At 37.5% G+C, this 16,648-nt stretch overlaps 2 protein-coding genes across 9 annotated transcripts in view; both read right to left on the minus strand.

Moving 5' to 3' along the window:
- SLC3A1 (solute carrier family 3 member 1) overlaps positions 1-1,747 on the minus strand; it is a 69,807-nt gene extending 68,060 nt beyond the window's left edge. Inside the window, exon 1 of the mRNA XM_023747263.1 lies at positions 1,486-1,747. The gene's annotated coding sequence lies outside the window, so the exon portion shown is untranslated. The remainder of the gene's footprint in view (positions 1-1,485) is intronic.
- Positions 1-16,648, minus strand: part of PPM1B (protein phosphatase, Mg2+/Mn2+ dependent 1B) — a 69,520-nt gene that overhangs the window by 25,085 nt on the left and 27,787 nt on the right. For 6 of the 8 annotated variants that reach the window (XM_023747275.1, XM_023747287.1, XM_014447698.2 and 3 more), the window contains exons 2-5: positions 10,436-11,295; positions 6,350-6,467; positions 2,584-2,695; positions 1,908-1,965 (exon numbers count right to left, since the gene is read on the minus strand). In XM_023747275.1, the coding sequence (XP_023603043.1) occupies positions 1,908-1,965; positions 2,584-2,695; positions 6,350-6,467; positions 10,436-11,281 (1,134 nt within the window). In that variant the 5' untranslated portion in view covers positions 11,282-11,295. Of the gene's footprint in view, positions 1-1,756; positions 1,790-1,907; positions 1,966-2,583; positions 2,696-6,349; positions 6,468-10,435; positions 11,296-16,648 lie in introns of those variants that run through there. The other 2 variants (XM_014447707.2, XM_023747267.1) reach the window with 2 other exon arrangements.

Here is a 16,648-nt window from a genome sequence, read left to right on the forward strand (position 1 = left end):
GGGGGTTGTGGCCCGCCGCCTGTCACACACAGAGCCGCAATCAGGGGGCCAGGAGGCCTCGCGGCTCCGCTTGACACCGGGGCAGTGAGGCCTCGCTGCTCAGCTGATCTCGGTGCTGGGAGGCCTCGCGGCTCCGCTGATCCCGGTGCTGGGAGGCATATTACCCTTTTACTATATAGGACAGAGGCCTGGTGCATGGGTGGGGGCTGGCTGGTTTGCCCTGAAGGGTGTCCTGGATCAGGGTGGGGGTCCCGCTTGGGTGCCTGGCCAGCCTGGATGAGGCGATGATGGCTGTTTGCAGCTGGTCACACCCCCTTCAGGGTGGGGGTCCCCACTGGGGTGCCTGGTCAGTCTGGGTGAGGGGCTGAGGGCCGTTTTCAGGCTGGCGGGCGACTGAAGCTCCAAACCTCTCCTTTTTTTCTTTTTTTTTTTCTTTTCTGGGATTTATTTACCTTCTATGGCTGTCACTGGAACTGAGAGCCGGCTTTAGCTCTGAGCCTCGGCTGCTGATCTGGGTTTGTTTGGCTTCTATAATTGAAATACTGTTTCAGCTCCAGCTCCGAGGCCGGCCGGCTGAAAGCAGGTTTCTGGGGATTGTTTAGCTTCTATAATTGGAACGTTGTTTCTTAGACTGCAGCTCAGAGGCCGGCAGCGGCAGGCGGGGAACCTTGGCTTCCTCCATCACTGGAGCAAGCAAGCCTCCTGTTCGCTTCAGCTGCCTGGCTGCCGGCCGCCATCTAGGTTGGCAGTTAATTTGCATATCTTGCTGATTAACCAATGGGAAGGGTAGCGAAGTTACGGTTAATTACCATGTTTCTCTATTATTAGATAGGATAGGATTAGTTTTCACAGCTTTAATATAATTCTTAATATTTTGAGGTAATTGCCACAAAAGACTCAGAATCACTGCTCTAGACTAAGAAATAAAATCTATTAATATGTAAAATTTTCCTTGACAAGACACTTTTACTGTTAAGAAAAGATAAAGTATATGATACTGCTATGCAATAATGAACCCTGGAAAACAATGCAATTGAGATTATACATAATTTCTACCAGTGCCTGATGTCTCTCTCAAGACCTGCCAAGAGAAGCTAGAGACAGGTGAGTCTACTTTTTTCTCAAGAAGTTTCATGCCTAAGTTTGGTTCTCTTAAATCTTGAAAGCATACATATTAAAAATTAAGTAATCAATTTTTAGATGTCCAGAAACTTAAAAAATCCTGTGAGAAAATACTTATTTGAATTACTGACTTTAAAGTTTAGGGCAATTAAAAAAAAAAAAAGATAAACTAGTCCTAAAATTAAAAAACGACAGAACTAGAACTACAGAGAAGCAGTTGACAGCTTATTAGTATTTCTAAGGAAGGTAAAAGGGATAAAGAGATTTGCTCTGAGGGGCACAGCCGGGTACAACAAAAAATGGTTATCTCACTTCAACACATAAACCCACAGCACAATAAGATTAGAAAGAAATTATCCTCACGTATTCAAATAGGCACACAGGGGCACTGGAAGGTCTGGTCATTAAAATAACATTTACTATCACTAACTTCTAGTAATGGCAGAAGCCTGCTTAAGGAGAAACGGAGATATTTGAAAGCATATTCTTTGTCTCAAAATTAAGCTTTAAGGGAGAAAGAGAAGAAAAGGCAGACATACAGGGAAAAGTAAGTACAGCTCAAACACAAAGGTATCTGATACGCATTAAGTGAAAACAAACCTATCTGCAATACAGAACTTTACCTCTACTTCCATTTCAACACATTTCCTTAAACTTTAATTGATTCCTTAAAATGAAAAGCAGTAGTAATTTATTATAGATTTCATTATGTGAATATACTCATATCTATTAATATTTACATTATAAAATTATTTTAAATGCTTAAGAAATAAATTAAAACTTACCCCATCATTTTCTCTATGTGGATTCAGCCTACTATAAACAGCTTCAATAATATTGCGCCTAAAAAAAATTACAATTTAGTTTTATTAAATTACAATTATTACACTTCTGAGTGTTTAAAATAATACGTCATTTTGCCCTAGCCGGCGTGACTCAGTGGATAGAGCGTTGGCCTGCAGACTGAAGGTTCCCAGGTTTGATTCCGGTCAAGGGCATATGCCTGGGTTGTGGGCTGGATCCTCATCCAGTAGGGGGCGTGCAGGAGGCAGCCGATCAATGATTCTCTCTCATCATTGATGTTTCTCTCTCTCCCTCTCGCTTCCTCTCTGATATCAATAAAAATATATTTAAAAAATTAAATAAATAATACATCATTTTGACTATGTGACTCAAAAATTAATTGACACACAAAACACTTGCTAAGAACAGTTTCTACATTTCACAGAATTTGATCCAGCACAACACATTATGTTCTCAATTACCAAGGAAAGAAGGACCTTCATCCTCAGAGTATGAAAATTTCTTTAAAAATATCTCTTTTGGATAAAATTTTAGTTTTTCTCTAGTATACAAACTATCAACCCATTTCATCTTTAGATAACTGATGCACTTCTTACCCAAAATTATTTAATTATTAATTATAAATAAACACAAAATTAGTCTTTTTATTCTACTTACTTGCCAGCAAGACCTCCTCCAGGAGGCAAATTTGGGATATTTTCTGCAGACAAGACGCGCATGACATGGGCAAGATCAGGCATTCCTTCCTCACTAAACTTCTCCATAATTTCTGTAGATTAAAAAAAAGAAGTTCTTAAATTAATGTGACAACTCAGTATTCACACAGAATTTAAACAAGGTAGTATTTGGTAGTACCTTTGTTAAAATATAAAAAGCAAGCATTACCTGCTATCACACAAAAGCAAAAATAGGTAATATAAAAAGTTATTTGTATATATGCTCATTCCAGCATTATTCATAAAAGCAAAAAGTGGAACAAATTAAATGCCCAACAATAAGGGGAAAATTTTGGTATAGCTAGCCACTAGTGAAATGCTTTATAATCCCTAAAAATTATCCCTATGAGCATAGTACAGCTACTTGGAAAAAACACTTTTCATCTAATTTTACATAAAAATAATATAAAATTACTAATACTATAATTATAGAAAAATAAAAGTAATATATGGATAAAAATTATAGAAAAGTGACAAATTTCAAATTGTCCTATAGGCTTTTTTATTTTAATCCTCACCAGAGGATATTTTTCCATTGATTTTTAGAGAGAGTGGAAGAGAGGGGGAAAGATAGAGAGAAATATCAATGTAAGAGAAACACATTGGTTGGTTACCTCCTGCACGCCCCCTACCAGGGCCCGGGCCAGGGAGGAACCTGCAACTGAGGTACATGCCCTTGACTGGAATCGAGCCTGGTACCCTTTGGTCCACAGGTCAACGCTCTATCCATTGAGCCAAAACAGCTGGGGTGCCTTATAGGCTTTCTGACACCTAAAGAGTATGTCCACAACAACTTATTTAAAATAAAGAAGCAGCCCTGGCCAGTGTGGCTCAGTTGGTTGGGTGCTGTCTGGTGCACTGAAAGGCTGCTGATTCAATTCCCAGTCAGGGCACATGCCTGGGTTGCAGGCTCAATCCCTGGTAGGGGGCATGCAGGAGGCAGCTGATCAATGTTTCTCATATTGATGTTTCTCTCCCTTCCTCTCTAAATATCAATAATAAATGAATGAATATAAAAGAGTATAAATTACAGAACTGCTAATGCTTAGAACAAAAATTAAACATTTACATGATCCATTTATATTTATAATTTATGGAAAACAGATTTTTAAAATATAAACTCCATCAAGAAATCTGCACCACCCAATCTGTAAAAGAATGTAGTTTTCCTATGGTAATTACACATTTGAAGACCCTCACCAATAATAAGCCAAATTCAATAAGCCTATCACATCATAATCATTATCATTCAAATGTATTTACTATTTTTTAAGTAAGTCAAGCCATAAAAGTGCTGGGAGAAAATATAGGTTAATATGTAATTGAATTGAGGAAAGAACTTCATAAGAATGACATCAAGGCAAAAAAAATATGATTGACATAGCTTCATAAAAGGTAATTTTATATCTTAAAAAAACAACACAAGTAGTTCTAGCCGAGTAGATCAGTTGTTCCTGATATGCCCAAGTGGCAGGTTAGATCCCTCGGTCAGGGTACATACAAGAAGCAACCAATGAATGCATAAGTAAGTGGAACAAATCAATGTTTCTCTTCCCCTCCCTCCTTCCTCTCTCTAAAATCAATAAATAAAAATTAAAAAAATATACAAAAAAACAAAAACAAAACGAAAACCCCAGCACATATAAAATCAAAATGCAGTATTAAGTTGGGGATCCTATGATTATCTCTAATGCATTCTCAAGTTTCCAGGGTAACCACTTATTGAATTGTTAAATATTTTTTAAAGTTGATTTTGAGAGAGAGAGGAAGGTCAAGGGGGAGAGAGAGAGAGAAACATCGATTGGCTGGCTGCCTCTTGCACGCCCTTGACTGGGGATAGAGCCCACAATCTGGATATGTGCCCTGACCAGGAATCAACAGGCAATCCCTCAACGCACAGGATGATGCTCAACCAACTGAGCCACACTGGGCAGGGCTAATTAAATTTTTAAAAGAATGTACAACTAATAAGCAAATGCAAGAATGAACTAGAACAGAAAATGATGATTAATCCAAAAGGCAAGAAAGAATAAAAAACAGATGAAATATATGGAAACAAATAAGATGGCAGATTTAAACGCAAATATATCAGGAATTATATTCAAGCTTCTCCCCTCCCTTATTCCTGAATAATAATAGATTTTAAGCCCAAAAAACATTAGGTAAGGCCAAGCAAGGTAAGTCTTACAGGGGTGGAGTTGACAGTGGTGACAGCAGCAAGGTCCAACCAATATGGGCTATCCAAGCCTGAGCACAATAGGCAAAGCTTTATCACTGGTTGGGGTACTACCTGGAATGGGGTTCAAAGCCAATGTGGAGCAAGGAAGGTATCTACACAAGGCCCAGGTCGGGACTTGTGGGAGGCAGGAGGCAACCAATCAATGTGTCTCTCTGATATCGATGTTTCTCTCTCCCTTCCATTCTCTAAAACTCAATGGACAAACAACCTCAGGTGAAGATTAACAAAAAGGTAGGTGAAAATTTGAGAAGAAATAGGTTATTAACATAATCTCAAGTACCTCCCCATTGAATACTTATTAATAAGCATAACATATTAACTTTTCAATGGAGGAACCCGAGAGACAACATCTCAAACAAGTGATGAAAGTTAAAATTACCATATCATCATGCATCTAGCTTCACTTCTATAGTATTTCTGTCAAAGTACAACCTGAATCTTATCAAGAGGAAACATCAGCCAATCCAAATTGAGGGACATTCTAGAAACGAACTAACCTGTACTCTTCAAAATATCACGGTCAGTAAAAACAAGAAAAACACAATGCAACTTTTTCACATTGAGGGAGACTAAAGAGGCTCAGCAGAAAAGTGCAGCACATGCTCTGGACTAGATCCAATAAAAGGCATTACTGGAACAACTAGGGAAATTTTAACAGGAATCTACAGATTAGATGGTAATATAATTTCAATGTTAACATCCTAATTTTGATGTATGTACTATGGTTAGGTAGATACTGTTCCTTTTAGCATTAAGAAGTAGAGGGTTAATATTATCTTCAATTATTCTCAATTGGTTCAGAAAATAATCTTTCAGAAAATTGAATCAATTAGGGAAAAAAGGAGGTAAAGCGAGAATGAGAGTGTATGTTATAGAAAGTATAGAGAGAGATGAGTAAAATGAGAGATAATGTAAACAAATGGGTAATCTAGATAAGAGGTACTACATGTACATGGGAGCTCTCTATATTTTTGCAACTTTCCTGTAAGTTTAAAATTACTGCAAAATAAAGTTAAAAAATAAAACTAATAATCTTTCACAATATCAGTGTTAACTCTATCAGTATGATTAAAACATATGGTAATGAATTCCTATAATTAACTTCAGAAGAATTATGATGTTAGTGGAATTATAGCTGAACTGAATTATAGTGGAATTATCATGAACTGAAGTTCATGATAACTTGAGGCCAATTACACTGGATTCTTCACTCATTACCAAAAATGTAATCAGGGAAAGCAAAAATAGTAAGCTTTAACAGACTCTTTTCAAATTATGTTTCTCTCTGGTGGTATAATAGACATATTTGTTTTCTCTGTGCCAAGAAACCCCCACACATTGGTCCATGATGTGATAGTAAATCTTATACAGATGGAAATTTTTTTAAAAGCTATTTTATAAACAAGGAAGTATACTTTTCCTTTCCTTTCTAAATTAAAAACAAACAAAAAAAAAGCATCTTTCTTACCTTCAATCCGTGATTCCAAGTACTTATCCAACTCTGAATCTTTTCTCACTGCATTATCTGAGACCTTGGGGGCATTTGGAAAGCAAACTAGTACAATACTCATGTTATCGCGACTTCCCTATATATTAAAGAAAGAAAAATAATTATTTTTATAGTCTACCAACTTTCTATTTACTTCAAAGCAGTTAATTAAGCAATTACAGTTTAATCATCCAGAATGTACACATTTAACACATTTATTTTAATTCCAAAGAACTATTTGAAACATCCCTTTTTCTATTCATCATTCTAAAAACATTAAGTCAAAGGAGGCAGTAGGCTATTTCTGTTTGATAGTGGGGCGTGTCAACCCAAATGAAAAAAGCCAAGGCCATACCCATTCCAGTCTTTTCAGTCATTATGACATGAATCTAGGCAGGCATTGTTTGGTTCAGACTTTCCACCTTTTCAGAACCCAAATGACCAAGCAGAAAAGATAGACAGGCCTTGAAAAACTTCTGCCATCAACTCCTAATACTCAATGGAGCAAAGTTTGAACGCAGGGGAGGTCAGGTCTTGAGAAGACTTCAAAAAGAGTAAACCTGCTGGTGTGGCTGTGTTTGAACATCAACCTATGAACCAGGAGGTCATGATTTGATTCCCAGTCAGGGCACATGCCCTAGTTGGGGGCATGCAGGAGGCAGCCAATCAAGGAATCTCTCTCATCATTGAGGTCTCTCTCTCTCTCTCTCTCTCTCTCTCTCTCTCTCTCTCTCCCCTCCCCCTACCTCTCTGAAATCAATAAAAATATACTTTAAAAAAGTAAACTCCCTCCATACACTCTCATGCTTTAGTAGGAAGAACCATCCTAAGTATATATTATCAGCTTCTCAGTATCTCCAAGGGTGGAGGGAAATCAGGATTTCCAAAATGGCTCAAACTACTTTCATTCCTTAATGAAACCCAACAAAACTTTCATGATTAATATTAGAAATACTGCATTGGCTGTATTAATACAAACACATACACAATGGTTTCAAATAGCAAAAGAGAAAGAGAGAGAGAGAGAGAGAGAGAGAGAGAGAGAGAGAGAGAGAGAGAGAGAGAGAGAAAAGAGAGAGAAAGAGAAAGTCAATACATTCTTTCACAAGAACCAGGATTTTACTATGTAAGTTCAGATCAGGCAAAACTTTATACCATAGATATTCAAGTCCAAGATTCACTTGAATACTAATGATTTTTAAAGCAATTTTATGAATAAACAGAATACCTCATATTTTTAGAAATCCCAGTTTCTTCTAACTATTTTCTATTTTAGTAACAATAGTATGAGCATTGCTTAGCCATTCCTTATCTATCATATCTATATCTATCTATCTATCTATCTATCTATCTATATATATACACACACACACACACACATATATATATGACTTAAAAATCAAATGGAAATTATTTATATATATGCCAATATATAAATATAAATAATTTCCATTCGATTTTAAGTTATAAAACATACATCATATCCCATCAGTTGGAAAATTAACTGATAGTTTCAAGAAGTTTAAATATTCTAAGATATTTAAAGGAAATAATTTACATTTACACTTCAACATGTAATTTCAAAGATGCTGCTTCTATTTCTACATGAAGATAACTTTCCTCTAAACACAAACTATAAATGTGTCTCAGTAATTTTTATTCAGCAATTTAAAAAGATTCTTCCCTTTTGGTTTTATGCAAACCACCCTGCATAATCAGTTAATTTTCCAGCTGACAGGATATAAGTATTCATCCTACATTTATAGCTTCATACTGTAAAAAGGCAATCCTGAAAAATGATTATCAAAAACAATACTAATGCTACTTAGTTTTCATGGTTGTGAAAATTAAATGAGTTTTTTAAAGTGTAAAGTGTTTAGAATAACATTTGGTTCATAGAAAGTAATAATTTACTGATACTATTGTGATTATGATGATTATTACAATCTCCCTAGATTTCATGAGTTAACATATAAAAGTGCTTGTAAACTACTAGGACATAATGTGTTAGAAGTGCTAGAAAATATTAACACTTCATTTAAATCTATTATCATGGAAACATCTACTTAAAAACTGGATCTATTCCTACTGAGCAACCAACACCTACTGAGCAATTGCTAAGTGCTAAGCACTGGCCCAAATGCTTTCCATGGATTTAAAAATTTATATTCAATCTTTCAAACTAAATTCAAAGCAATTACATTCTATTTTAATCACATTGTTTTATAATATTGCTAACCCTTAGTTTTACAATACAAACAAGTGGAGTGACAAAATTATGTGGGTAGAAAATAGGAATGATTAAGAGGTTTACTTAACTCCCTAAGTAACAGAGAGTGGGTCATAAATCTGTATGTTTCAACACAAAACAGCTAACTAAACTTCTCAAAACTGATTTCAATTTGAGCAGAGTTTCATTCAAAGAACTATGATGAATCACGTATTCCAGCCTCTTGTCCCTATTACTATCATTTATGATTCATGAGATTCTAGAACTCTGTCTAGAATCTTTTAACACTACCAAAAGGCATATTTATCAGCTCAAACTAAAAGCTATCAAGTGAAATATTTCCCCAGAATCATTTAAACTCCACGTTCAGAAAGGTGGGGTCAAAATTCCTGAAAACTAACATCCTTTCAATAAAAGGGAGTGCTGTTTATCTACAATACTTACAAACATGGAGATCTCTCTACAATATATTAAATGAAAAAGAAGATTGAGCCTTGCTGGCATGGCTCAGTGGTTGACCGTCAACCTATGAACCAGGAAGTCATGGTTAGATTCCGGTCAGGGCACATGCCCAAATTGCAAGCTCGATCCCCAGTAGAGGGCATGCAGGAGGCAGCTGATGAATAAAAAATACATAACTCATACCTTTACTTGTTTTTTTCTTACCTGCTAGGAGGCTCAAAACTAAATTACAAACTTTACCTAGTCTAGGGTTCTGCTGTATCTTCCAACATTTTATGTGGCTCTTGATCTTTTGTGTATCTAGCACAGAATTATACTTATACTAGAGGCCTGGTGCACAAAAATTTGTGCACTCAGGGGGGTCCCTCAGCCCGGCCTGTGCCCTCTCAAAGTCTGGGACCCCTCGGGGGATGTCCACCTGCTGGCTTAGGTCCACTCCCTGGGGGATCGGGCCTCAGCTGGCAGTCAGACATCCCTCTGGCAGCCTGGGAGCCCTCAGGGGATGTCCACTTGCCAGTGGAGAGCAGGCCTAAGCTGCAGTCAGACATCCTTAGCGCTGCTGAGGAGGCGGGAGAGGCTCCCGCCACCACCGCTGTGCTGGCAGCCGTCAGCCTGGCTTGTGGCTGAGCAGAGCTCCCCCTGTGAAAGCGCACTGACCACCAGGGGGCAGCTCCTGCATTGAGCGTCTGCCCCCTGGTGGTCAGTGTGTGTCATAGTGACCAGTCATTCCCAGTTTGTTCTGCTGTTAGGGTCAATTTGCATATTACCCTTTTATTATATAGGATACGTCAAACTGCTTCATAATAAGATTTAAGACAGCTATTGCCAATGCTGAGAATTTGAATTAAAGTCACGTTCTGGCCTGGCTGGTGTGGCTCAGTTCAGTAGCTGAGTGTCGACCCATGAACCAGGAGGTCACAGTTCAATTCCCAGTCAGGGCACATGATTAGATTGTGGGCTAGATTCCCAATGGGAGGCATGCATGCAGAAGGCAGATGATCGATGATTTCCTCTCATCACTGATGTTTCTATATTTCTCTCCCTCTCCTCCCTCTCTCTGAAATCAATAAAAACATATATTTTTTAAAAGTCACATTCTGTATAGATGCTCTGCCACAGCAACAAGCCATAAAGTACTTAAATGACAACAAATACCACAGAAATTTATTCAACTTAATTTTCAAATTAGAAGGTTGAGGCAAATGAGAATGGCTTAAAAAAAAAAAGGTTTCATTTCTGCTGAAGAAAATAACTTAAAAATATGCAACCATAATGAAAATATTAAGTTTTAAAAATTTGTTTGCTTGATTTTACTTACCATGTTTTTTCAAAATTAATAGGGTATTTTAATTATAACAAAAAGACTTACATACCTTATGTAAACAAGTGTCCACTACCCAATTGCACACATTTTCCAGGTCATCAGATACCTCAAGCCTAGATTTAACAAAATCACAGAGCTCCTCATTACTCATAACATCCCAGATCCCATCACAAGCCAAAACGATAAATTCATCATCTTCTGCTCTTAAAAGTTCATAAACCTCAGGCTCTGGAGAAACTAGTTGTTCTGTTGGGCCCTTGCCATCAACACACTTGTAATCATAGTCCCCCAGAGCACGAGACACTGCTAATGAACCATTAACACGCTGTATCATTACGCTGCCTCCTGCATTTTGGATACGCTCCTTCTCCCTTGGATTGCAAGGCTTGTGATCCTGGGTGGAAAAGCAGACTTGTCCATTCCTACACAGAACAGCACGTGAATCACCACAGTTGATAAAGTAGACATGCTTCGGTGAAATCATAACTCCCACTGCAGTTGAACCACTCCTGTCCATTCCATTTCTGAGGTCTGAAAAGTTACGCATGAATTCATCAATTTTCAAAAAGCCAGTTCTGATACCATTCTTGACATTTTCCACTGAAGGCTCATGAGCAGATCCTGATTTTGCAGCTGCCCTGAAGTCTTCATTATTAGTGATGTGTTCTAATAAATGTGTTGAGCAGTAATTTGCCACTCGGGATCCAGCATGACCATCATAAACTGCAAAAAATGACCAGTCTTCCAAGCCGTGAGGAATACCTACAACAGCTGTGTGTGCGTCTTCCATTTCCACTCTCCATCCTTGCATGCTGCTCAGGCCATAACGTAAACCATTCCCAGCACCATGAGCATTATGTTTCTCAGTTTTGGGTTTATCCAAAAATGCACCCATGTTTAATAATTAATCTGAAAGAAAAAATTTTATAGGTGTTATATATTTAAATCTGACAAGAGAATTCACCTATACTATCTCATATATTCTCTAGTAACTCCTATCCAAGTATATTTTTCAGATTTATCTGAATTTACTAAACAGAAAACACACACACACACACACACACAAAACAAGAAAATTTCCCTGCACATCCTTTTTCTACAACAATGGTTTCGAAATCCTAGCACATTACAATCATCAAACCAATTAAATCAGAATCTCTGGGGATGGGACTCAGATATCAGTAATTTTTTAAAGCATCTCTGGTGCTTCATATGTGCAGCAAGTTGAGAACCACAGTTCTAGGAGAAAGGAAAACCAAGAAACAAAACGTGGTTAATTTTTTTTTTTTTAACACTAAGCAAACTACAAGGTTGTTTTTTCGTAAATTTTTTTTTTATAATTCAACTTATACAATAACTCTAGGGTTCAATATATAGCACAAGAAATAAAAAGTAATGCTCTCTTGATCAGATGAGGAAGAACAGGAAGAGTGTGGGTGTTTGGGGTACAGGGGTGAAAGTGGTAAATCTCATCTTCGGTAATGGGATAAATAATTCCTAAAACTGGGGGGAAGGGGGATCAACAAGCACATGATTTAGAGATTTGAAGATAAACTCCAAAGAAATCAGGAACTAAGATTTAGAAATGGCTGGTTCTGGTGAATCTCCATGGCCTTACAGAACTATGTTGTTCTTTAAACTATGTCAATGCTTATTTTAAGTTAAAAAGTTAAATTAAAGAAGCCTAAAGTAAAACAATAGCATATTACATGGTAAGATTTAAGGAACTGCATTTCAAATCATAAGCTAATCTCCCTAATATAAAGGTCCTATAAGAAAATGACCAAGGTGATAGAAAAATGGACCAGAAACACCCCCCACAAATGGATCTTAAAATATGTCTAACCTCATATTCATAAAAGAAATGAAAATTAAGAATACATTGAGATATCAATTTCATGGGTCAAATTGGCAAAGATCAAAGGTTTGGTAATCATTTTCTCCATGAGATTATGCAGAAACTCACACTGCTGATATCATTAAACTGGTACAATCTCAGTAAAAGGAAATTTCATAAAATCTATCCAAAATTGCAATTGCACATATTCTTCAACCAAATTCTAAGAACATATAGGTTTACTCCTATATATACAAATATTCACTGCAGCACTGTTAGAAAAAGTAAAATATATAAAACTATCTTAGCTAAGCGAAGTAAGCCATTTGGACAAAAATAAATATCACATGGTCTCACTCATTTGTGGAATATAATGAACATAAAATGATGAACAAAAAGAGCCAAAGGGAATAAAATATTTTAGAATATAATAGAAGTAATCCTGCCGAAACCGGTTTGGCTCAGTGGATAGAGCATTGGCCTGCGGACTGAAAGGTCCCAGGTTCGATTCCGGTCAAGGGCACGTACCTTGGTTGCGGGCACATCGCCAGTAGGAGATGTGCAGGAGGCGGCTGATCGATGTTTCTCTCCCATCAATGTTTCTAACTCTCTATCTCTCTCCCTTCCTCTCTGTAAAAAATCAATAAAATATATTGGAAAAAAAAAAAAAGAAGTAATCCTATTATTTGCAGATTTTTAATATTTCCTACAACTTTTATGATATTATGTTAGTACAGTTTTGGTAATATTATATTTAAAATATTTTCTCTTAAAATATTAATGTTTAATGCATGTAATATTATATTTAAAATTGTTTTTCTTGAAATATTAATGCTTATTGAATGTAAATGGCTAATTATTTTTTATCTACAATCTTGTAATAAATTTATTTTGTATATTGTAAAAATAAATAAACCATCTTAGTATCACCCATTTGGGAGATACTAAGGAGAATCAAGATTCATAGTTAATGATATATAGGTAAAACATAATAGCCTACAATTTAAAAATATATATATTTGTGAGCATGCACACAAATATACATATTCATTTTCTAGAAGAAACACAGAACTGGAACCTCTGGGGAAGAGAAATCAAGAGGCTGGAAGACAGGAGTAAAAGGAATTCTATTATATAGTAGAGGCCCGATGCACAAAATTTGTGCAAGGGCCTTGGCCCCGGCCCCTGGCCTCCATGGCCTCGGGCCTCGGCCGTTGGGATACTTTTTATGGCGATGAAATTTAAACTGCAGGACAGATAAGAGAAATAACTACCTAAATAATTTCATTCTCTCTTTATTCCTTCATAAGTACAAATGACAGCTACTATGTCCAAAGGTACCTTTAGTTGCTTGAATCCATCTCTATAGTACAATGGCAGCAGACTGCTAAGAGGTGTGGTCAGAAAGCAAGCCCTTCAGGGACAACCAGGTGACTATCTGAGAGGGCTAATGTTCCTCTCATCTCTTGTTATTTCAATTGATTTTTGCTCCAGAGGATCATTATAATAAGTAACCAAAATATGCTTTTATCTTGTTTGAGGCACTGAGGAATAAGCAAATACTTCCATAGTGCTCATTCTGTGGCATGCACTGCTTAAATGCTTCACAAATATTAACTCATTTAAATTCTACCCTTTAGAAAAATTAGTATCAATAAAGCAAACAATTCTCAAAGAAATATTCAGCCAAAAATCTTTACAAAGTAAATTATTAAAATTTCAACAAAGGACATTCAGATACTACAAAATTCCCATTCTCCTTTCTACAGCTTGCACACTTTTCTAAAGGAGCCACATGGACATTGGGCAAGCCTTGCTTAAAAAGAGCACAATCTGTCAATCCCATCTGCTTCCTATCAAAAAGGATGAAGTGGTGTCAGGAATGATTTAGGCCTATGGACAAGATTTTTTCCTAAGGGTTTCTGTTCTTTTGACTAAAAAGTAACATATATAGCAATAATAATAGTGCTTAGGTTTTTTTTGTATGAGCTCTGTAAGCCAGGCTTTATATTAAGAGATTGATGTTCATTATATCATTTACATCAAACAACAATTTAGTAAAGTTAGTACTATGAATATCTACACTAATATAGAGAAAGATGCAAATTGACTATACCTTCACGACACCCACCAGCCAATCAGGAGTGAGTATGCAAATTAACACAACAAAGATGGCAGTTTAATTTGCATACAGTCGCCGAGCGGCTGGGGGCGTTCCACACAGCCCCAGCTGCTCAGGGCTCTGGGCAGCATGGGAAGGCAAAAGAAAGAATGCAGAAAGGTGGCTTCGGGCCTCTGGGCAGCGTAGGAAGGCGGAAAGGCGGCTCCGGGCCAGAACAAAGGCAGAAAGGTGGCTCCGGCTGGAGCGAAGGCGGTGCCGGCAGCCAGGGGAAGGATGGCCCATTCTTGCACGAATCTTTGTGCATCGGGCCTCTAGTTATACTAATTTGTGCACCAGTGGGGCCCCTCGGCCTGGCCTGCAGGATCGGCCGAAACTGGCTCTCTGACATCCCCCGAGGGGGTCTCAAATAGTGACAGGGCGCAGGCCAAGCCGAGGGACCCCACCAGTGCATGATTGGGGCCGGGGAGGGATGCAGGAGGTTGGCCAGCCAGGGAGGGACCGCCATAGGGCTTCAGGGCGTGTCTGGCCCATCTGACTCAGTCCCGATCAGCTGGACCCCAGCAGCAAGCTCACCTACCGGTTGGAGCGCCTTCCCCCTGGTGGTCAGTGCATGTCATAGCGACTGGTCGACCAGTCAACTATCTGCCCCTGGTGGTCAGTGCACATCATAGCGAGCGGTTGAGCGGCCTTAGCATATCATTAGTATATTACGTTTTGATTGGCTGAACGGCCGACTGGATGATCAGACACCATATTAGTATATAGGACTAAGAAAACTGAAATACCTAGTGTACCCAGATAACAAAATTTATGTAGCAAGTCATAATTCAAACAAAAGCAATAGCCTAGAACTGGCATTCTCATCTCACGGCTTAAGTGATTAATGCATTTTGAAACGTTTTTTATTCTTTTTAAAAATCAAAATAGTGATATATAAATGTTTGCAGATTCAAAAAGCAAGGGTACCAAATGTAATGTGGTACCCAGATTGGACCCTAGCACAGAAAAAGAGAATAGAAAAACTGGTAAAATCCAAATAAAACCAGACTCGATGTACGTCATTTCATGGTTACCTTGCCATCTCCCGTTTATTTATTAAAAAAAAAAAAGTTCCATCATTTCAATGTGTGTACATATGTGCTTTATGTTTTTTATTATTTATTTACCACAAGTAAAGGTCAGGAATTGTTATCTGTCTTTTAAATTTTTTTTACTGTTTCACTTCATTACTGCTGTGTATGTGCTCCATGTGAATGACGTAGGTGCTTATGCAGGTGGGTTCCCACTTACGGCAAAAATCGCATTACGTCGCGCCAAAGGAACGGATCTCCAACGTAACCTGTAACCCGAGGACCTACTGTAGTACAAATAATGGTTTCTTAGTTTAGACCAGCCGTGGGCAAACTACGGCCCGCAAAAAAAGACCGTACCCTTTTATGTAATGATGTTTACTTTGAATTTATATTAGTTCACACAAACACTCCATCCATGCTTTTGTTCCGGCCCTCCGGTCCAGTTTAAGAACCCATTGTGGCCCTCGAGTCAAAAAGTTTGCCCACCCCTGGTTTAGACAAATACACCATAGTAATGTAAGAAAACCAGTATAGAGGGGTACTAGCCTGTGACTTTCTATACATCTAGAATTATTTCAAAATTAAATGTTTATTTAAAATATTAAAGTAACAGGTAAGCCTCAGTTAGGAAGAACTTTATACCAACCAATATGGTGCAAGGATTATAAACTGGCTATGGAAAATCTCTCTACCTGTGATTGTGCCAATCCCAGCTCGGAAATGCATCCTAAAAAATGCCAAGATTATATAATAATTAGAACTCTGACCCAATATTATACTTCTGAGAAGTTATTCTAAATAACCCAAACTGTACATAAATATTATTTAAAAGATTAAACAAATAGAATACATCAGCATATTTTTAAATCTTTTATAACAAAACAGAAATAGAAAAATGGTTATATATTTGGAAATCAGTAATGTAAAATTCACCATAAAAGATCAAAAGAGAAAAATCTTTGTGCATAATGATATTCATTAGAGTGCTACTTATACTGAAAATAAAAATAATTTGTATTTCTAACAATAGAAGAATGGAGTAAATGTATAACTGGTTTCTCAACCAGGGTAGATTTTGTCCCCCAGAGGGCATTTGGCAACGTTTAGAGACATTTTTTTATTATCACAACTGGCATGGGGAGGGAGTGGAAGGGAGAACTACTGGCATCTAATTAGTAGAGGCCAGGAAGGCTCTAAAACATCCTATAATGCACAGGCCATCCCTGCAGC

This window comes from Myotis lucifugus, unplaced genomic scaffold (genome assembly GCF_000147115.1).
Source record: "Myotis lucifugus unplaced genomic scaffold, Myoluc2.0 scaffold_6, whole genome shotgun sequence".
Lineage (NCBI taxonomy): Eukaryota > Metazoa > Chordata > Mammalia > Chiroptera > Vespertilionidae > Myotis > Myotis lucifugus.